Source organism: Pogona vitticeps, chromosome 6 (assembly GCF_051106095.1).
Source record: "Pogona vitticeps strain Pit_001003342236 chromosome 6, PviZW2.1, whole genome shotgun sequence".
NCBI lineage: Eukaryota > Metazoa > Chordata > Lepidosauria > Squamata > Agamidae > Pogona > Pogona vitticeps.
In genome coordinates this window covers 77,908,663-77,931,867 of record NC_135788.1, presented here as the reverse complement: position 1 = coordinate 77,931,867, position 23,205 = coordinate 77,908,663, and the positions used below count along the sequence as shown (strand labels likewise).

The 23,205-nt window shown below is 38.5% G+C and overlaps 1 protein-coding gene across 3 annotated transcripts in view; it reads right to left on the bottom strand.

Annotated features, from left to right (window-relative positions):
- The window catches only part of PTPN3 (protein tyrosine phosphatase non-receptor type 3), a 124,546-nt gene that overhangs the window by 83,073 nt on the left and 18,268 nt on the right, over nt 1–23,205 (bottom strand). For all 3 annotated transcript variants that reach the window (XM_020786577.3, XM_020786578.3, XM_020786580.3), the window contains 5 exons: nt 7,724–7,878; nt 3,904–4,011; nt 3,783–3,825; nt 1,851–1,929; nt 1,177–1,221 (listed from right to left, as the gene is read on the bottom strand). In XM_020786577.3, the coding sequence (XP_020642236.2) occupies nt 1,177–1,221; nt 1,851–1,929; nt 3,783–3,825; nt 3,904–4,011; nt 7,724–7,878 (430 nt within the window). Of the gene's footprint in view, nt 1–1,176; nt 1,222–1,850; nt 1,930–3,782; nt 3,826–3,903; nt 4,012–7,723; nt 7,879–23,205 lie in introns of those variants that run through there.

The following is a 23,205-nucleotide window of genomic DNA, read 5'->3' as shown; positions in this document are numbered from 1 at the left end:
GGAGAGAAGGTAGAGTAATAGCAAAGAGAGGAAAAAAGTCTCCCTTCAAGATAAACAGGGTGTTTTTATTGCTTCTATTTCAAAGAGGCATCACATTCTTGGCAGCAGTACATTATAAATACAGCCCCCACCCCAGTGGGCAATGTAGCCCTTTGACCTCCAGAGGTTGCCCACACTGCCCCGAACTCTCCCCACAGTAGCTGTATCTTCCTTCTCTGGGCCTGTCCAGACTGTTCATTTTGGGTATGGGGTGGACTGAACGACAAAGATTCTGTGAGGTCAGTGAGGGAGCGATATGCCATTTGGTGTGGTCCTCCTGTCTGAATAGCAAATAACCCCTTGCAACCCAATCAGCTGTCAATTAAGTGCTTCCCTTGATAATCTGCTGAGATTCAAAGGAAGTTAATTTTTTTACATCACCTCTCTTTTTCCTTCCCCTATCTCTGCTTCTCTTTGCTGCTTCTTCCCCCATTTTCTCTTAAACTCTCCGTTGGAACCTGCAGCTGCTACAGGCTGCTATCTCCAGGCTAAACAAGCATGCCAAAAACAATACATGGCATATCGCTGGCCCAGAAAGGTGCACAATAGTTCTTAAAGGGAAATGATGGATTGTTTTAAGTAGAAACACTTGCAGACAAGGGCTTTATTTCCCAATCCAAACTGTTCCCTCAGCAATCCATATACAGTGGTGCCCCGCTTGACGATTACCTCGTTAGATGAGGAAATCGCTTGACAACTAGTTTTTTGCGATTGCAAAATGATGATTGAATGGTATTTTTTCGTTTGACGATGATCGGTCCCCTGCTTCGGGAACCGATTTTTCACTTAACGACGATCAAAACAGCTGAACGTTGGGTTTTAAAAATGGCCGCCCACTGTGCAAAATGGCTCCCCGCTGTGTTTTAGGACGGATTCCTCGCATTACAGTCACTGGAAAATGGCCACCCTATGGAGGATCTTCAGGTATTTTGCCCATTGGAACGCATTAACCGGGTTTTAATGCATTTCAATGGGCTTTTTACTTTCGCTTGACAACTATTTCGTTCTACAGTGATTTTGCTGGAATGGATTATCCTCGTCAAGCGAGGCACCACTATATCATATCTATATGCCAATGTGGGCAGGCCCTCTGTATCTTCAAGAGTTAACCAAATTGCTTTAGTAAGGATTTGTTACCTTCCTTCCAAAATATCAGCCTTCAATTGCAAGAAGAATAGATGTCTGAAAAACAAATTTTAGAAATACTTATCATTATAGGTAACTACATAATCAAACAACTATAATTGTAAAAGAACACTGAGTTACTATCATTTCTTAAACAAAACATGGTATTTCCCAATTTACTTTACCTGTCACTGCTTAGACAAAATTATGATGAATCATAACAGCACTTAAGGGTTAAACTTCACCATAAACAAAGAAAACTAAAAGCTAATCCCACACTTCAGTAAACCATAACATCATATTTTACAGGAGTTCATTATTTCAGCATCCCTGAACATTTTATCTTGATGTTTCTTTATGGCTGGGACAGAAGCATTTACCAAACTCTGTTTGAGGGAATAATTGTTATCAGAATATAAGCCTAACTGCTGAAGTGTTTATAACAACAAAGAAGAAATAATCAACAGATATTAACAAAATTTATACCCATGATCATACAGATACGGAGCACTGTGTATCTGTTATTGCAGTTTTTAACTACCTGTACATATAGTGGAGTATTTTAACAATCAGCAATCAACAAAAAAATCATGTTGTATAAATGCTTTTTTCCTGTAAAAACCAAGGTAAAGCAATATCAGCCATTCTTAACAAATTAATACCAACACTGAAAAAACAAAAACTACCTGGTTTGTTCCTGTTGCAGTGTGTTGGGATCTGGTATAAAAAACCTTACTCGAAAATGCAGGCTGCAAGGGGAACCACCTACAGTATTATAGAAAGGTAAACCCAGAATTAGTTACCATATAAAATACCATATTACATTTTATCTGAAAGACAGCAATATCTTAGCTGCTATTTTCTTAGAACAGAAGATTAGTAACCCTCCTTTACTAAAACTCTACTTAGTTACACATATAAATTATAACTGAAATGGAAATAAATATGCCTTAGTAAGAATCTTAATGCAATCAGAGAATTTTACAACACAATTTTACATTTTTTAATAATGTATTTAGGTAGAGTTATAGATTATTAAGCTATGTGCAAGTGTCTCCTTCAGCAAAACTGGAGCCAGTTCACAACAGATTATTAATTCAATATACACTGCAGGCCCAAATAATGTAATCTGTACTTGGATAATCACATAATACCACTTATAGTTTCCAAGTTTATCAGTGAATAGTGTCTGCCAGAGGTAAAGAAGTTGAAGAAAGAATTACAACCCAAAAATACTCTTTGCCACTGTTGTAGTTGTTTGCAATGAATCTAGACTTACTGCAAGACTTGTACGCCTACCACGTGAAACTGAATCTCAATAAGCTGTATCATGCCTCACCCTTTATTTAAGATTGAGAGTTGCCAATAAAGAGGATAAAATTAGACATAGATTTGCAAGAAATTCTCACTGACTAGTTTACACATATATGTGCAAACTCTGAAAAGAAATTATTAATTTAAATAGAAAGGCTAAACATCTCACAAAAGACTGTATGGCTAGCTGTGAGGGGGTCACTGCCAGCACTTCTGGCCAGTTGTCTGCTCTTGCCCTACAGTGCCTCAAGAGCATGGACAGAGCTGCTGCTCTAGGCTTGTGGGAAGGCTGGGAGGAGGAGAGCCCAGGTATTGCTGGGGAGTAGACAGGAGAGAGGACAGCTGGTCAGACGGGAGAAGGGTGTGCTATCAGCATTAAGAATGTGGAGCAAAACAGCAGGGTCTTCTGGGTCTGTGACACCCAGTGAAGCGTCGGCCAAAGAGAAAACCTGGAGGCCTGCAGTGGAGGAGTTGGAGCCCATCTTCTTTGTGTTTGGAGGGAAGGATGACAACTCGTGGCAGAAGCCTCTGATCTGCTTCCCAGCAGGTAGGGACAATGGAAGGGGACATCCACTGCTCCAGTATCCGGGAGAGGCACTAGCTTCACCAACTCCATGGTGCCTGAGATGGCCGATGTGTCTGGTGCCACCCACTCCCATTCAGCTGAAGAGCGGACAGCACAAGCTCAGCATGATAGAAGGAGGCTTGCCAAAGACTGGGAAGACAAGCAACACCCACCATCTACCTCGACCAGCCCTTGTTGAAACGCCCCAAGCCCAGGCCTGAAGTGGGCTTGCTTATTACAAGGATTGCCTTAATGATGAGAACTGAGTCCAGTACAGTCGTGCCCCGCTTAACGATTGCCCCACATTACGACGAATCCGCTTCACGATGATGTTTTTGTGATTGCAATTGCGATAGCAAAACGATGGTCTAAGTGGGGCTTTTTCACTTTGCGAAGATAGATTCCTTGCCATCAGCTGGGGGCAGTGGCAGTGGCATTCACACCATTTCATTCAGTTGCTTATATGGCTAACTGTTGATGAACAACTTGAAGGCCACTTATTCTTTGCTTTTAAACTACACTTGCAATGGACAGACTTTCAAACACAGGATACATTTAAAAAGAGGACCACATTCGGAAAGCCATTCAGATGTTGCTGTTCAATATTAAGACATTGTTCAAGAGTCCCACTGAATATTATTAAAGTTTACAGCTAGTATTGATTATGGTAAGTTTTTGGTGAGTTAACTATACAAAGATGTCAACAGCAGAAAAACAAAAACAAAGGGATTCTAATTACCTTTTAGCTGTTTCCGAATAGGCTTATCAGATTCAAGCCATCTCTGCAAAAGTTTAAAAAAATGATTAGATGGTTTATTGACTGCACATGTTTAAAATCAGCAGTGTAAATATTTCCTTACTGGGGAAAGTGCTGACTCTTCACGTTGTTGTAAACCAAAATATTCCTTCTCTGTCACACCCAAGTGATTGTAAGCCAAATCCAGCAACACCTGACCAGTGTCGTGTTTCTAAAAAAAAACAAAACAAAGGAAATGCTTGTAGCATAATAGCAAAACAATCTTTGCCAGACAGCAGAACTGTTTTTCTGTATCAGTTTCAATAAGGTAGCTGTGTTAATGTTTCAGCTTATATAACAAAAGTAAAAACAAAAGAGTCACCTTAAACATGCCAGATTTATGTCAATGTGAGCTTCTTCTCCACATTACAATCCATTTCTTAGACACGTAGAGGAATTTCTTACTATTTAGTCTTTTCAGGTGCCATACCTGTTTTTACTTTTGTTAAGTATTTCTGAAACATTATCCAATAAACATATATAAAAGAGCAATTTTATTGGGAATGGATGGAAGATTTACAGTTCTTACACAGTGTTGCCGGGCTTGTCATGGCACCAATTCCTCACTGCTGTCCAACATCTCACTCAACTCTTGTAAAATAAACTTGCTCCATCAAAAAGCCCATCCCCAATCCTTACTTTAGATTATTTAGTGCCATGGAGCGAAGCAAGGCATGATACAGAAAGCCATTGAAACAGCTAGTGATTTAAATTTACCCTAAGCCACATGACTTGCCAAATTTATTTATTGTCTGGAGATACTCTACAATAAAGAGCATGGTGAAAAACTTCTTGGATTGTAAGACTTGGTCAAGTGGAACCAAAAGAGCCTCCCACAGGAACAACTAGTATAAACCAAAGCAGTTTTATTAGTTCATGAACCTAAGAGACAAAGCTGCTGCTGCTTACAATTTACAGCTCATGGAATGGAGATTCCAACCTCCATTATCAGCTAAAGATTGTGTTTTTCTGCTGAGCTTCCCTGAAAATACTCTTTCTGTTACAGACTTTAGTACTGGGTATTTCTAAAAAATAGTGAGAGCTGGTCCATAAAGAAGACTGACCACCGAAGAATTGATGCTTTTGAATTGTGGTGCTGGAGGAGACTCTTGAGAATCCCCTGGGCTGCAAGGAAATCAAACCTATCCATTCTGAAGGAAATCAACCTTGAGTGCTCACTGGAAGGACAGATCCTGAAGCTGAGACTCCAATACTTTGGCCATCTCATGAGAAGAGAAGACTCCTTGCAAAAGACCCTGATGTTGGGAAAGTATGAGGGCAGGAGGAGAAGGGGACGACAGAGGACGAGATGGTTGGACAGTGTCATCGAAGCTACCAACATGAAATTGACCCAACTCCGGGAGGCAGTGGAAGACAGGAGGGCACAGCGTGCTCTGGTCCATGGGATCATGAAGAGTCGGACACGACTTAACGACTAAACAACAATTTCTTTAAAAACCCCATAAAATGCTGTCAGTAAGATGGAAGATGGCTCACTTCATTAAGCTTTCATGACTTTGAGTATCAAGGACAATTGTGAATAATCAACTGGAGCACTTAACGGAGACTGAGTAACCAAGAATACGGCCTACTGGAGAAACCTTTTGCTGATAAACTATAAACTTTTCACCATCTGAATCAGTAACTCAAAATGAAATCATAATGTTATTGTTTTAGCTAAGTAAGACAATTTATGTAGTTCCCCAAATATGAGTGATTAACCTATTAAACTAAAATCAGTTCTGATAATCGGTTTTACTAATATGACAGATTATTATTCTAAATATGAAATCTTCATCTGGTTTCAAATATTAAAGATAATAACTACCAGCAAGAATGGGTATTTATATTTAAATTGTGATTTAAATCGATTTGATATAAATTAAATCTACCTTGCTACATAGAGCAAAAATTCCTATCTTTACACATTCCCATTAAGAATCTAGGATATACTGCTGCATATCCCATCTCTTTATATATATATATTTATCCTAGCTGACGCCAAAATGAACAGATAGCTTCTGATTATCATCATTGCTACAGTTTCCCAAATGTATATTGTTAAAATTGTGACACTATTACCATTATTTCTAGAAGCCAGGATTAGAGTCTCAAAATTTATAAATGGTCTGACTTCCTAGCTTTTATCCCCTGAATATGCACTAAAATGTGTCAGCTGGTATATTTGCAGCACAATTGCCTTAATGTTTCCTAATTGTTATTTTAGTTAATTTCCTGTTTGAGAGCGTCTTCCTGTATATAGGTTGTTTAATAAGTCATTCTGCACCCATTTTTTGTATTATTTAATTTTATCTTAATAACATCTGGGAATTATGAGAGCAGAAAAAACATGTCAGAGTAATACTGCTACTAACAGGAGAGTGAGTCAGACGGAATACACACAATGATTTCTATAATTGAAAGGAGAGAAATGGGAAAGAATGGAGCAGAGAAAAATGTAAGGGTTAGTAATAAGAAAGAAAGTCATCTTAAACATGCTCTGGTCATCTCCCGTTCTCATATTTTACATACTGTATTTTTCGCTCCCTAAGACGCACTTTCCCCCCCCCCAAAAAAAAGTCAGGGGAAAAGTGTATGCATCTTATGGAGCGAAACTGCCACCTTCTGGGACTCTTTTGAAGCTTGGGAAGCTTCAGAAATGTCCCAGAAGGTGGCGATTTCGCCCCCCCCAGCCCCACGGGGGGGGGGCAGAGTGAGCCTCCAAAGGGTCCTAGGGTGTGTTCTATAAGACAGACCTTTCCATAAAACTCACCAAAATTTTAGGAGAAGAAAACAGAAAAAAAATAATCTGGGAATTTCGGCCTGCTAGGCCAGCGGGGGTGAGGATGGGGGAAGCCTCCAAAGGGTCTGAGAGTGCCTTCCAGGACCCTTCAGAAGGCGTGGAAGGCACTCTTGGACCCTTTGGAGGCTTCCCCTCCCTCACCCCCACTAGCCCAGCAGGCCGAAATTCCCAGATTAATTTTTCCTGTTTTCTTCTCCTAAAATTTTGTGCGTCTTATGGAGCGAAAAATACGGTAATTGATTGCGCATTCACAAAATCACCCACCACAAAATTATCTTCCATTCATTTTTTATTTCTATGCATTCCTTTTACATTTTTTGAAAACAGGAATAAGTAGAACAAAACAAAAAAAATAAAAATAATTTAAAAAATATTCTGTTGGCCTGTATAGGTATCAAGGCTCTATTGACAAACTGAGCTATGAAAACAGGCCTATCACAGACCCACAACCATGAGGGTCTCATTCCAGCACACTAAACAGGGTAAAGCTGAAGCTGTTGCTAAACAGAAGTTCCTAATCAATGTGCCTCATGACAAACCTTATCAACAACCACAGACGAAAAGATGTTGAAAAACAACATCATGGCCATTTACATTGGTATTATTATACTCATCAAAACTGTTAATGCCTCTCAAACATAGCCATTTCTTAGTCTTTCTACCTCATTACCAAAGACAACAATTGTCAACCCTATCTCTTCACTCTGCCAAGCTTCAAAACAACCAGTTGAGCTGTTTTGGTCACAGAAGACATGACACCTTCCAACTCTCCATTCCTGGCTATAGCAGGAATATAATTAATAGCAAAATGCCCCACTATTTGCACTGTTTATTGTTAGATTCTGATTATTAGTCAGTTGTACTTGTCAGGAGAGTTCACAAATTATCACTGTGCCATACCTCAATGAAGACAGTGTTTTTTTAGATTAGGGCTCAGATGGAATCCCTTAAGACAGTAATCAAGCTCACGAGTGCTGACTTTATATAATCATCATCATCATCCTAGAACTGTGAAGGAGGCACAATAAGGAATCGAACTCCCAATATTTGGCTCCATAGCCTGATGCCTAAATTTACTTACACTCATGTTAAAGCTTTGCACTGAACCATCCAGAAAGTAGACATTGCAAACAATCTCTGACCGGTTCCTTTCCTTTGGAAGTTCTGACGCACGAATGTTATTTATTCTCCCACCTAGTGCTCGTAACCGAGTGTTCATAACTACTGTTGAACAACCTGCAAAGAAAGAAATATATTATATTTTATTTCATGTATTAGGTATATTACTTTCTTGATTATTTAAAAATTTCAAAATACCCCCACATCAGGTCAAAATACACCATACAAAAAATATGGATTACTAACATTTAAAAATGAGACATAGAGAATTGAGAGTTGTTATATTTAGAGTCAGACTTTGCATTTGAAGAAACACAACATCAAAAACAGATTTTCAGAGGCTTTCAATGTTGTTGCGAAAAACATTCTCTGTCTGTATTGGTTGCATTTTGTTACTCTATGTCTGTAAAGCTATCCCAGAAAAATGCTTGGCTAAATGCACTTCTAAGTTCCAGTTGGAACAGACTTGCTGATTGAATGTGACTTTGCTAACCCTAGCTGAGACAACCATGGGAATTAATCCATTACTTTTAAGATATAGAATAATGCTAAAAATACTGTTCATTACCTTGCCAAAACAGGGTCAATATAATGAGGACGGGGTGCATACGACAGCCACAACTGAAGTGAATGATAAGCATCCCTATACAGGATGGCACTTAGAATTTATCACTGGAAACAAGGCCAAACATACTTCCTGTCCCTGGCAATCTGAAATCAAGCTGGCCCCTTTCTATAAAGTTTTGCTACTTCATACATATAGTAGATAAACAGACAGACAGAAAAATATGACACAGATCCAGTTATGGTTCCGTCCTTCTAATTTTGATTCTTTCAGCATTTTAACATGTTTTATAGAAAAGATGTAGAATCTTCATGTAACATTACCAAAGAATGATAGGACAAAATATTGGAATCTCTAACAAAAACATTTTTCAGAGAATCCATACTATTAAAAATGATACTGTTAAAATCCTCATAAGAAAAAGTAGTGATATCTTTTAAAACAAAAAAATAAGACAAAGGCAGGGTGTTTTTTTTTAAGTACAGTAACATGGAATCAAGTCTGTACAATAAAAACAGCAAACAAGACCTGTAAAGGGGCACCATCTAGTTCTTTCAATTTTTAAACATCTCTGCAAATCTAAAACAGGAGTAACAGATAGATTCTAAGATTTAATTACTCCATATACTAAAATTAAGCACTTGTTATTGATTAAATAACACACCAGTCATCAGAAAATAACTGCTAATGTCCAACTCGATATCTCTCTTCCCAATGCAGTTGACTAAAGATTGGCCCTTCAATTTTTGTAGCACCTAGATCTTACTGGATCTCCCCTAAAAATGGATAACTGCCTTCTGAGAGAGCTACAAATGGCCATTTTGAATTATATTTTATTTGGAAAATTTCCCCAAGACCATTAGTAGACCTGGAGGCCTTTATTTAAGACTTGTAGTGATGGACACTGGAAGAAATTGATAGATATACCTCCCAAAGCCACTGTTTGTGCTTAATTCTGCTTCTAGTGAAAACTAACACTTTGACTCTAGAATAACTGATAGTTACAAGTTCCTCACTGCAATATGAATGCACAGCCCTCAAAAGTTGTTGGAAACCAATGCTAGTTATAGACAATAACACAGCATGGTCAGTGTATAGAATTGAAAGTGGATGGGTGTTCACATTAGGAAGATAAAAATCAAGATTTAACAAACTCTTCTCTTTTAGACTTGATGCAGAAGTTAAACAATTTAGCAACTAAAATATATCCCTGTTTAACTCAATTAAAGGTGGAAACAGATATAGACAAGACCCTAGACAAGACCCTAGCATGACTGCAGTTCACCTGTAGCCTTGTGTTTTCCTATGAGTATCAAATAAGTAACAGTAATCCTCTATAAATATTGGTGTTCTTAAATTTACATCATAATTTATCTCTAAGAATATGATTGAATGCTGACTTGAAGCTGAGAAAAGCTGAGAAAAGGACACCATCAGGCATTTTTGTTTACCAAATATTGACGGATAAATCTCTGCTCCACAATCAACCTTCCTATTCTAAATCCAGCTTATTCTTCCTCAACAATGTTTTCTTTATGTAACCAATCCAAGAGTTTTTTGAGCAGATGGCGACTATATAGTCTGCTAATAATAATACTCAACAAACTAACTTGGAAGTAATTGGCTGGATTTGATCTACTTCCTTTCTTGTATAGTGGGATAATGATGGCTAAACCCCACTCCTCCAGGACACATACTGTACTATATAGTCAATCCGTTTAAACAGAGATGCCAGCACTGGGGCCCACCAGTCTAAATTGGCCTTTAACAGATCAGAGGGGATGTTGTCTGCACCTGAGGCTTTACCTGATTTTACTATTGGATCAGCTTGGTGGTTTATGAGGTGGATATGGGTGACCACTCTCCTATACAATAAAATATTCTGCAAAACGTGAAGGCTTTCCTGATCCACTGCCAAGATGCTCTCAAAATATGATTTCCATGTTTTTGCAGGGATAAAGGAATTAAGATTGGCTATATCCTTAGGCAAGCCTTCACTGGCTATCTTCCAAAAGGAGGGTGAATCATTTAGTTTTGATGCGATTATTCAATGCTTTTTCCTCTTTTTCCTCTTAATTATTTTTATTTTCATCACAAAACATTCAGCAGGAATCCTTGCCGTATTCTGTTTCCTATATAATCCGTATTTCGCCACTAGAATATTTTTCGCTATGATACATTTCTTGTCAAACTTGGATTTAGAATTGTAAACAAAGATGTGATTTCTGTTTGGATTTTTATATATGAAGACATTCCGCAAAGACTGTATCCACTTTCCATATACACAGACTAGGAGAAGAGTCCTGCTCCGACCCACAATAAAAGTTAAAAATTAGACAAGTTTGTGACCAAACATTATTAAAAATAAAAGAAACTGATTACCAAGGTATGAAGAAAGGTTGAAATGAACAGCTGTAGGATCCCTGGAAGCAGATTTCAAGGAACTGACAAGCCCAGGCAGCACAGCTGGCCCAGACAGCAAAGAAAGCCTAGACAGCAAATTGAGACAGCAGAAACTGAAGGCCTATACAGAAAAGAAGAAACTGATGCCTAGTCACCTGAAAAGGAGGTTCAGACTGGCTCCAGGGTATCAAAAAGTACAAAAATGCTAATAGAAAGGAAAAAGAGTAAATGAATCAACAAAGGAGCTCCTTATACAGTTACGAAGTGAACTGCAACGAGACAGCAATATAAATAGTAGATTAAAAACTAACAATCCTAACTGCAAAAACAGATATTGAATGCACTTGATCAGAAGTATTAGAAAAGAGATTAAAACACGACATCCAAATTTGAAAGCTCACTGAATGCACCAGATTTTTTCAAGACAAGATAGAGAATATAGACTAGCACTGGAGACCTAACGGAAGAGGCAAGAACTAAAACCATTGACTTCATTACTGAGGAAGAAACAGATCCATTATTGCTGGGGCTGTCCATTCAAACTACTGTATTGGTAAACCATAACCAAAAAGAAAAAATGTAATTCATACTGTACAAGCACAAAAACATAATAATGGACAAGGAGATGAAGATAGACTGTCTAGAAGAAGTAGATGGGAAACCATAACAAGCAAAAGTAGGACACCTAAATTTAAGTGGAGACAACCACCAACCATAGACCTGACAAGGCACTGTCATCTCCTTGAAGATCTGCCACTCAAGCACACAGGAAGTGCTCCAAGAAAACTGCATCTAAAATTAGGTGACATCAACTGCACCAAACATGACTACAAAGCAAAAACTCTATAATAATCAAGTGGGACACGGTGTTATAATTAACAGATTTAATTTAAAACACTGTTCATTGCTGTGGTTACCCTAGTATGGAACTACACAATTTAGCCAGTAGTGCACAGATTTTTCTACCCAACCCAACTGTAGGGAGCTCGAAAAAGATTATCATTAAATGTCAATGGTCTGGGGACAATATGCAAGAGATGCAGACAGACAACATCTGTATTGCGCAATCAACAAATCATTGCAATATTAAGGTAGGATTAATATACCAACTTAATACGTCACTAATATCATATAACAAGCATTTATCAATAAATATACTATGAAGTAAAATAATACCGATATTTATACATAAAATTACTATAAAATATGGCAACTGTTTGATTATTGAAACCAATTTAATTGGAGACTTCCAATAAGTAAAAAAAAAAAAATTTAAAATATTTAACATATAACGTTTGACTTAGGACATATGGGATTATATTCATACCTCTAAATCTTCATGACAGTTTACACTAATATTATCCAAATACTTAGCTCTGCTTATAGTGGCTTTCTTTGTAACTCTATTTATAACATGTAATTTATATGTTTGTAACAAATAGCTCAATTTCTCCGAGTAACTCCTATTTTTTACTTTGTCTAAAAAAGACTAAATATTTTTCTCTTACATCCGTATAAAAAGGGCATTCAAGCATTTAATGAGCAACATCCTCAAGGACAGGATTTCCACATACACACAATCTGTCTTCTATGCCCTGAAACCTACTCAGTTTAATGACAGAATCCATCTATTCAAATCTTAGATGTGTGCATGCTTTTCTTTGTTGCATTTCCATTGGGACTGATAAATAGTTTTCATATTGGTACAGTCATTTAGCATTAGTCAGCCATTTTGTTGCTGCTATAGATGCAACAGCTGTCATATCAGTGTGTGCCTCATGTCAAGAAACTTTTATATGAAGATATGAATTGTAACTTTCAACAATGGATTTAGTACTTGGGCTGAAAAACCAGGTTCTGGAAAAAGTTTATATAGATTCTGAAAATATGAATTGCCATAGAGGACACGTGTGTGCCTCCAAACAAATTTTGGGCAATCTTACTTTATTTAGACTACTTATTCTGCACCAATATTCTACCATTCTTACATATATCAAACCTGAAATATTTTTGGCAGCAAATTCTGCTCTAATAAAATTAGCTGGAGTAGATTTAGAACTCCCAGAATAGTATGATGAAATTTTGGATTTGAAGACTATATATTGGCCTGAATTTCCAATTCGTTTTTCTATATTTGCAGTGCCCACATCTTATTTATTTTTATTTATTTATTTATTTATTTATTTATTTATTTGATTTATATCCCGCTCATCTGGTAAATCTATACCACTCTGAGCGGCTAACAGGAACATATATACAATTATAATAAAATAAATTAAAAATCAATTAACAGAAAATGACAAAAATCATAAATCATAAATAATTGCAAATAATAAATAGATAAAGAAGAGAAAAATAAATTAAGTTAGATTAGGTGCTGGCAGGAGGGAAGGCCTTGACATAGAGCCATGTTTTTAGTTGAGTTTTGAATGTACCCAGCGTAGGGGCCGCGCGAATCTCAGGAGGGAGATTGTTCCAAAGGCGAGGAGCCACCGCCGAGAAGGCCCGGTTTCGTGTCTTCTCCCTCCGGGCCTCCCTCGGCGTCAGGCTCCTCAGCCTCACCTCCTGGGTCGCGCGGGTGGTCCGGGTAGAACTTGGTGGGTGAAGGCGTTCCGCCAAGTATCGAGGTCCCAAACCATTTAGGGCCTTATAAGTGAGCATTAAAACTTTGAAGTCAATACGGAAACGAATGGGCAGCCAATGCAGTCTAGCCAGGATAGGAGAAATGTGATGGAATTTTCTCCCTCCGGTAAGGAGTCTGGCTGCTGCATTCTGCACCATCTGGAGTTTCCGTATCAGCCTCAAAGGTAGCCCCACGTAGAGCGCATTGCAGTGATCTAATCTTGAGATTACGAGCGCGTGTACTAAGGTGGTGAGCGCCCCCGAGTCAAGATAGGACATCATTAATGTAAAATCATTAATGTAACATCATTAATGTAAAAGTTAAATAAGAAAGCGGCTAGAATGCAACCTTGTTGGACATCTTTATACGTTGGGACAGGATCTGTAAGAGCAAAATGGAAGCATGTTCTAAGCTTCAATTCAATTTCTGTATACATCACTTTTAATAATAACAGTAATCTAGGATCTATATTTCTATCCACCAGTTTTTCCCAAAGGTGGCCTCTATTTATAGAGTCAAACGCCGCACTAAATCAATAAAGGCTGCACACAGCTGACCACACTTAGTGGTACACTTGTTTATAGCATGTTGTAATATATGGCATTTGTCTAGGGTAGAGCCTCCCTTCCTAAAGCCCGACTGCTCTTCAACAAAAATTGCATTTTCCTTTTTCCTAGCCCTCTAGTTGGGTAGTTCCCACCTTTGGGCCTCTAGCTGTTCTTGGATTTCAACTCCCAGAAATCCTGGCCAGCAGAGATGGTGGCAAAGGCTTCTGGGAGTTGTAATCCTAGAACACCTGGAGGCCGTAGGTAGGGGACCACTGCTCTAGTTCATATAAAATATGTTTCACATAGATTGTAGCTGGTATGTCAATTAGGCTAATTGGCCTATAATTGTTGGGATCCAGCTGGTTGCCTTTCTTAAATAGTGGGATAATAATACTGGCTTTCCAACCCTTTGGTATACAGCCAGTCTTGTTTATGTGTAAACAGACAGGACAGTATGGAAGCCCACCAATCTATATTGCTTTTGAATAATTCTAGGGGTAAAAAGTCCTCCCCTGGCGCTTTGTTACTCCTCAGTGACTAAATAATATATTTTCTCTCATGCGCTGTTATAAGAGGCCACCGAAAAATTAAATTGGTGTCTTGCATCCATGACGTTATCTATCTGACTAAAATAATTTTCTGTAGTGTGATTCCCACTTAACAGCTGGAATACGGATATCCAAGATAGATTTGGCCTCCTTTAGCCTGCCAGCCACCAGGTCCCAGAAATGTGTTACATTTAACCCTGTTGCTGCTCATTCTAGTTCCACTCAAATGGATTTCTGCTGCTGACTTTTCTTTGCTGTAATTGTTCATAGTCATGTCTAAGTCTTAACATATTAAGTGCTTCCAGATCATCCACTGATTCTATTTTCCACACTTGTCTTCTCACTTTCCTTCTCAGTGTTCTACATTCCCTATCAAACAATGGGGACATTGAATGGGATACAAAATTATAAAATCATTAAATCAATCCAACCTGACATAATATTGGTGCAGAAGACATGCTACTGCAAAATACTTAATAAAGTCCTGTCTCATTCCAATGATTGGAGAATGTTTTGAGTTTGGGGTCATCTAAATCTAGAAGTGTGGCTATTTTTACTGCAAATACGTGTCCTATAAAACTGGAAGATGTAATGAAACAGAAAGGTTTTTATTCCTCAAAGGAAAATTGGGCAATACAAAACTAACACTAGCTATACATTGTGCCCCAAATCAAAACCATGCATTAATGCAAGAAACAGCATACAAATAGAAAATGTATATACCTGTGCTACTGTATGTATAGAAATACACAAATACACAAACAAATACTGAGCTAAAAGTATCTTCATGCACAGATATATTTTTTGTTTCTAAAGCTAATTGTAAATCAAATAAAAGACACTCAGACTGAAACTTTTTAACATACCACTGATGCTGTAATGCATTTAAACTAGGAAGGGGAATTACAATACTGTATCCAAAAAACAGAATCTGGAGGTGAAACCCAGCATTGCTTACAAATCAACATAAGAAAAACATACAAAAATGTTATAAAATTAATACAATCAGCTGTCTTCTGGAATATTTCAAAAGCTGTCTGAAGAGGACTAACAATAAATGGAAGTTCAACAGTAAAGGAAGGACTATTAAATGAAATTAAGCAACTATCTCAAAAGCACAGGATATTTATCCAAGTGTAAACTCAGATAAATTGTTTGCATAACATTTTCAAACAAGTAAAGGCTGGTTTACAAGCCTCAGCCTTTACTGACATTGTTGTTGTTATCTGCTGTCAAGTCAAACTGACTTATAGCTACTCTAATAGGGTTTTCAAGGTACTCGAGTATTTAAGGAGTGGTTTTACCAGTTCCAGCCCAGTGAGTTTCCATGGCCAAGTGCAGAATCGAACACAGCTCTCCTCAGTCCATTCCTCTATCCCACTACACCATACTGGATACCCTTACTGACATTACACGTAATTTATTATAAAATAATTAACCGTGTTTTAAGTAGAGTTATTTTCTAAGTCAGACTTCAATGTGCTTCTTTTGGATCCGATTTCTTTGGCAATTCCCCTTTCTTTTTGAGCTCCTTTCCTGCCCCTGTGCTGCAGCCTAATCTGCTCAGGTGGACTAGGAGGATCTCTAGAGTTGCAACAGGAAAAGTGAGGCAAAAGAAAATTCTAATCATGCTGGCATTAGACACAGAAGTGCAGCTACTGATATGGCCTATGTTTTTACTGAGACTTCTTTCTTCTACAGTACAGTGGTGCCCCACTTGACGACGATAATCCGTTCTGTTAAAATTGCTGTTAAGCGATATCGCCGTCAAGCGAAAGAAAAAAACCATTGCAATGCATTGAAAACTGGTTCAATGTGTTCCAATGGGCGAAATACCTCATCGTCCAGCAAAGATCCTCCATAGGGGAAGCCATTTTCAGTCACTGTCTTCCGGAAATAGGTCTGGAAAGCGGCAGGTGGCCATTTTGAAAACCCAACGATCAGCTGTTTTTGATCGTCATAATGTGAAGAATCGGTTCCCGAAGCAGGAAACTGATAGTCGTAAAGCAGATTTTCCCCACTCAATCATCGTTTTGCAATCGCAAATAGCGATCGAAAAAAACTCATCATGAAGTGATTTTGTCATGAAGCGGGGTAATGGTCAAGTGGGACACCACTGTATTTTATTACTGTTTAGCTGCCTTTATCGCCATTTTTGAAAGAAGGCAGAATACAGATTTAATTATATCAAAAGGAGCAATAAGTAAGCTCTCTCTCTCTCTCTTTTGATTTGCCATTAATCTTAGCCACTAACCTTTCAGTGAGATGGCCATATCTTATATGCTCCACATTTTTGAGGGCTGAAGGGAGACGCCCACGCACGCGTATGCCTGCCCAGACAACCTGCGCTCCCACACATGTGTGTGCACACACGTTGGCCAGCCCATCTAGCTGGATGTGGCCCACGCGCCGTGCTTTGGAGACCCCTGATCTAAGCCTGTTAGGACAGATGAGAAGCAAAAGTGAAGAATGACAGAAAGGAGGTCAGAATCTTCAACTCTAGTCTACAACAAACGGCACAGAGGGTCAAAGAAAACAATTACAATAACCAGTGCAAAGAAATAAAACAACAAAATATTCTCTCTAGAGGTCAAGAAATGAAAAGGAAATTTAAAATGGCAATAGAGATGGGGAGGAATATGAGGGGGGCAATATATTAACTGATCAAGAGTAGAGTAGATGAAAGCAATATACAGAAGAGCACTATAGAGGAGTTGCAAGGAAAACAAATTCCATTGAAGAATTTTGTGATGAAGAACCTGTCATTTTAGAAACCAAAGTGAAAGCTGATCTCAAAATACGTAACTGGAATAAATAAATCACTAGGAATAGATGAGATACAAATAGAACCATTTTAAGGAACAGAGATAGCATCTATCAGGATTCCAATAGCAATATGCAAAACAAAAGAGGAGGGATAAACAAATAGACTAAAAAATGAAAATCTCTAGTGCACAAGATTTTACAATGAAGATGCTTATTGCTCATAAAGCATAAAATGCCAAGTGGTCAGAAAAGAAAGAGGAAGTAGAGATCTACTGCAACTATACATTGGCTACTGGATCATACCAAAGAAATTCAGAAGGAAATCAGTTTATTCTTTACAGATTACAGCAAAAGACTTTGACCAGATAGATCAAGAAGTTATAAACTGTTCAAAAAGAAATGTGTTTGCCATATAATTTGGTTGTTTTGATGGGTAAACTGTATTTGAATAAATAGTTACTGTTATGACAGGCTATGGAAAAACAAAGTTGTTTTCTGTTGGCAAAGGGGTCAGACAAGAGTGTATTTAATCTCCCTGTCTGTTCAATCTATGTTAGGCTCAGATGATGAGGAATGAATAGTGATAGAAGAAATCTCAACTATTTAAGATATGCAAATAATCCCATACTGGTAGAAACCAACAATTATTTTAAATGACTCTTGAGAAAGGTGAAAGAAGAAAGTGCAAAAGCCAGGCTACAGATGAATATTAGGAAAACAAAAAAAAATTAATGTCAATAATGAAGGAATGCAAATTATTAAAAGGTGTCTCACTGGAGACTAAAACCAAGATACTCCATCCTGTAGTATTTCTGAGTACTATGTACAGATGAACTGCTGGTTTAGATCAGCCATTCTTAACAGGGGCTACATGACCCTCGGAGTGCACATCTGAAAAGGGCCACGCATTGGAAATAATTCTTCACACCACTTTATAAGATTCATTATGAAATTTTATACAATCCTGATTTGGCCTACACTGCTTTCATATTGTGCTTATGGCTTTGGCCAAAAGAAAGAGAGAGAGAGAGAGAGAGAGAGAGAGATTGTGAATGGATGGTTTAAGAAAGTTCAGTTCCCCACTCTGCCTCCTTGACAGAGGCAGGACTCAATAATTCAGCTCTGCAGTTCTAAAGTTCTAAGATTATGTGAAAGCTGGACAGGGAAGAAACTTGATTGGTGGGGGATTATTCATCTGACATGTGGTGTTATAAGGGAGTTTCATAGATACTATGGATCACCAGAAAGTAAAGTAAGTGGGTGCTAGATCAAAACAAGACTGAATAATCCCCAGAAGAGAAATTTGCTAAACTGTGGTGACTGCTGTTTGGATACATCATGAGAAACCAACACTCACTGGAAAAACTAATCATGCTGGGAAAAGCTGAAGGCAAGAAGAAAAGGGAAAGTTCAAGATGTGATAGACTGACTCAGTAAGAGACCACAACCTTTAGTCTGCAAGACCTGAGCAAGGTTGTTAATTACAGGTCGCTAATTTATAGGGTTGTCTTAAGTCAGAAGCATCTTCATGTCACGTAACAACAGGGACATATTGGGGTGGATAGGAAGGGAAGGATTTAGCCCCCAATATTTTTAAATACCCATCTATATTTGTACTGAATGAATGATGCTATCTCATATTTATACAAAGACTTATTGATACCTTTGTTACACAAGCTTCTTTACCAAATGCAGTATAGCTCAGTGGATTAGGTATCTAGCTGCAGAACCAGACATTGGGAGTTTGATTCCCCACAGTGCCTTCTTGACAGGGCATGGACTCGATAATCCACTGGGTCTCTTCCAGCTCTGCAATTCTAAGATGATAATGGTTTCTATCCACTACAGCAGTGGTCCTCAACCTTGGGCCTCCAGATGTTCTTGGACTTCAATTCCCAGAAATCCTAGCCAGCAGAGGTGGTGGTGAAAGCTTCTTGGAGTTGAAGTCCAAGAACATCTGGAGGCCCAAGGCTGGGGACCGCTGCACTACAGTATCGTTATTGATTATGACTTGCTTCAAAAAAGAGAGTTCATTGTCTAGATTTTATCATATGGGCTAATAGGAAGAAATCTATTAAACAGACTGCTGTAACCAGTCAATTCCTACAGTTTCCCTATACAAATTTTGTATTTCTTATTGTTTATCTGCTTCTCCTTTATGTCATGTCTGCACGCTGTAACAACTGACACCAGAAGAATGTGGATACCATGTCATAGCTGTCAAGTTTTGTACTGAAAGAACTGGAGTACAACAAGATAGCAAACACACAAGTTATTTATTTTCTGCCTCAGTGCTAGAGAGTTTCAATGCCCACTTCTACTGCAACTATTATTAACTCATCAGGGCCAGGGTGAGGGAATTAAGAATACACTATTTCCCCCTTTCTAGCATACGCATGGTAAATTAATACACATTCTTGTACTTTGTAATTTACTCAACATGTTTGGTATCTCAAAAGTTAGAAGAGCATCAAATGTGCCCTTTATAAACCGAAACTATATATCTAATCACTCAAGCACACAGCAATTCTATTCAAAAAGCATAGCTACTTCACCTTTAAAGAGAATGAACCCTGGGCTTCTGCAACTGCCCCCATAAAGAAAAAACAAAGTTAGGTTTGCAATGGAACAATTGAACAATGGAACAATTGCTCCCTAAGGCAGAAAAGCATTTCCCCCCCTTTCCATCAAGTTGAGGTGTGCAACATCAAAAGGAACCAAACTATTTCTACACATTTAGGAGAAACCTCACATTCACTGACAATAAAACCCACTTCATAACAAATTAAATATAAAACAATTTGCTGGCCCTTTCCTTACATTTCAAATTTGGTGACCAAGGCAGCCATCTTATTTTGCATATTGATGCAGGTATCCCTGGCAGGCTCATAATATATTTCTGTGTCATGTAATAGCAATGTGTCATGGAATTTAAAAAAGCACAAAAACAGCAACATCTTGTGCAAGTTGAGTCATGGCAACTGAACTTCTTTCTTGTTAGGTTGAAATGTTTCGCTACTCTTCCAAGGATCTCTTACCAACTCTCCTCAGACCGAAGAAGCTACTGGGATGAGTAGCGAAATGTTTCAACCTAACAAGAAGTCCAGTTGCCATGACTCAGCTTCCAGATAACCTCACCTGGATGACTGAGAATCTTCAGACATCTGTGCAGAGTGGAATTCAAAATCTGCTGCAAGCAAAATGATGATGTCTGTAAGTGATTTCGGAAATGAAAAGGGCAACCTCGACAGTGTAATTGATGAGAAATGTTAAAATTGTTTGGCCTTACCTAGCTTTCATAAAATGTTGCCCCCAATTTCAAAATGGTAGACCAGAGCTGATAAATATTGTGTTTCTCGTTATGCTTTTAAAAAAATATTCATTATAAAGCCAACATGGCTTTCATGAAGGAGTATAAGGTAAGTCAAGACAATAACAACAGAATTGTTATGCCTACATTTCGACATGAGAAGGAATTAAAAGTTGACACTGCTATTTATAACATATAGTAGTAATTCAAAGTGTACTCTTGTACAGAGAAAAAATATGAATACTTGGGAATACTTAAGAATGGGGGGAGACAGATGCAAAACTAATTTCTGGGTAGTTTGATTTGGGTGTATTCCTGAAATGATGCAAAGGGGAACATAATGTTAGTACATCAACACTACTAGAACAGCTACTTAAAAAATACAATGGAAATTTCAGACAAGTCTGCTTAAAAGTGAGCAGCATCTCTTATGAGCAACTTCCTTACAGCTCAAGTTCACTTTCCTGCTACCTTCTTGATAAAAATACCTATAAGCATCAGAAAAAGGATTTTCCTCAGTTCAAACGGGATGATGGGAAGCCCAGAAAGTTGAGGAACAAGGGAGAATAATGTATTGTGGCTAAACTTTCTTCCTGCTTAGTTGTTGGGTCATGTCCAACTCTTCATGACCCCATGGACCAGAGCACGCCAGGCCCTCCTTCCACTGCTTCCCGGAGTTGGGTCAAATTCATGTTTGTAGCTTCGGTGGCACTGTCCAACCATCTCATCCTCTGTCGTCCCCTTCTCCTCTTGCCTTCACACTTTCCCAACATCAGGGTCTTTTCCAGGGAGTCTTCTCTTCTCATGAGATGGCCAAAGTATTGGAGCTTCAGCTTCAGGATCTGTCCTTCCAGGGAGCACTCAGGGTTGATTTCCTTTAGAATGTATAGGTTTGTTCTCCTTGCAGTCCAGGGGACTCTCAAGAGTCTCCTCCAGCACCACAATTCAAAAGCATCAATTCTTTGGCAGTCAGCCTTCTTTATGGTCCAGCTCCCACTTCCATACATCGCTACTGGAAAAACCATAGCTTTGACTATGCAGACCTTTGTCGCCAAGGTGATGTCTCTGCTTTTTAAGATGCTGTCTAGGTTTGTCATCGCTTTCCTCCCAAGAACCAGGGGTCTTTCAATTTCATAGCTGCTGTCACTATCTGCAGTGATCACGGAGCCCAAGAAAGTAAAATCTGTCACTACCTCCATATCGTCCCCTTCTTTTTGCCAGGAGGTGATGGAACCAGTGGCCATGATCTTTTTTTTTTTTTTTTTTTTTTTGGATGTTGAGCTTCAGAGCATTTCTTTCACCCTCATTAAGAGGCTCTTTAATTCCTCCTCACTTTCTTCCATCAGAGTGGTATCATCTGTGTATCTGAGGTTGTTGATATTTCTTCTGGCAATCTTTTAATACCTGCTTTGGGATTCATCCAGTCCAGCCTTTCGCATGATCTATTCTGCATGTAAGTTAAATAAGCAGGGAGACAATATACAGCCTTGTTGTCCTCCTTTCCCAATTTTTAAGCAACCAGTTGTCCCATATCCAGTTCTAACTGTTGCTTCCTGTCCCACATATAGATTTCTGAGGAGATAGATAAGGTGGTCAGGTACTCCCTTTTCTTTAAGAGCTTGCCATAGTTTGCTGTGGTCCACACAGTCAAAGGCTTTTATGTAATCAATGAAGCAGATGTAGATGTTTTTCTGGAACTCTCTGGCAAACTGTTATCTGCTGTCAAAGTACACACTGGTTTGGAATGCCCTGAAGCAGTCATATGATTGAACCTGTAATACCGGATATCACTTTCCTATAGTTAGAAGTTCACACCTCCTTCACATTTCATGCCACGTTCATGTAAAGGTAGGGGTTTTTTATTTTGCATGATATACAGCAAGGCAGAATTAAAGCAATGTGTTCTAACAACATGCATTCCTTGTAATTATTTTAAAATGCTAGCATACAAGTATATGTTTTATGTGTTTACTTGAAAAGTGTTCATGTGTATCATTCATAAGATCTAGCAATCTAGCAACACATCTGAGTTAGTAAGCGATATTTTAAGCCCTACCCTAATAATAACAACCATGTGCCCTCAAGTCAGTTCATACTTATGGCAACCCTTTTCGGGTTCTCCCAGGTAGAGAATACTCAGAAGTGGCTTATCATTCCCTCCTACTGGGGGTGCCCTGGGACTGTGGATCTTGCCCAAGGTGATAGAGGCTGGCTGTAGTCTCAGGAGGCACAGTGGGGAATCACACTTCCAACCTCTAGCTCCACAGTCAGATACCTAAGCCAGTAAGCAATTCAGTCAGCTAAGCCCTATAGGAAGTTACATAAATGTTGTTAAAGACAACACATTCTGAATTTCCTTTCCACAGATTTTCGGTGCTTACAAGTATGGGAGAGCTGTCCCTTACATGGCCAGTATGAGACTCTCTCCCATACTTGTGACACAAACATTTTCGGGTGGTGAAGGCCACAAGGGATTGTGAAGAGCTCCAGAAGGATCTCTCCAAACTGGGAGAATGGGCAGCAAAATGGCAAATGTGCTTCAATATAAGAAAATTATGCATTCCAATGCATAATTCAATGCATTCCAATGGGGGGGAAATTCACCAAACATTAACGAAGACTCAGACCAAAGCCAAATTAAATTTGCAAAGGTTTTACAAAGTGCACTAATGATTCCAAGC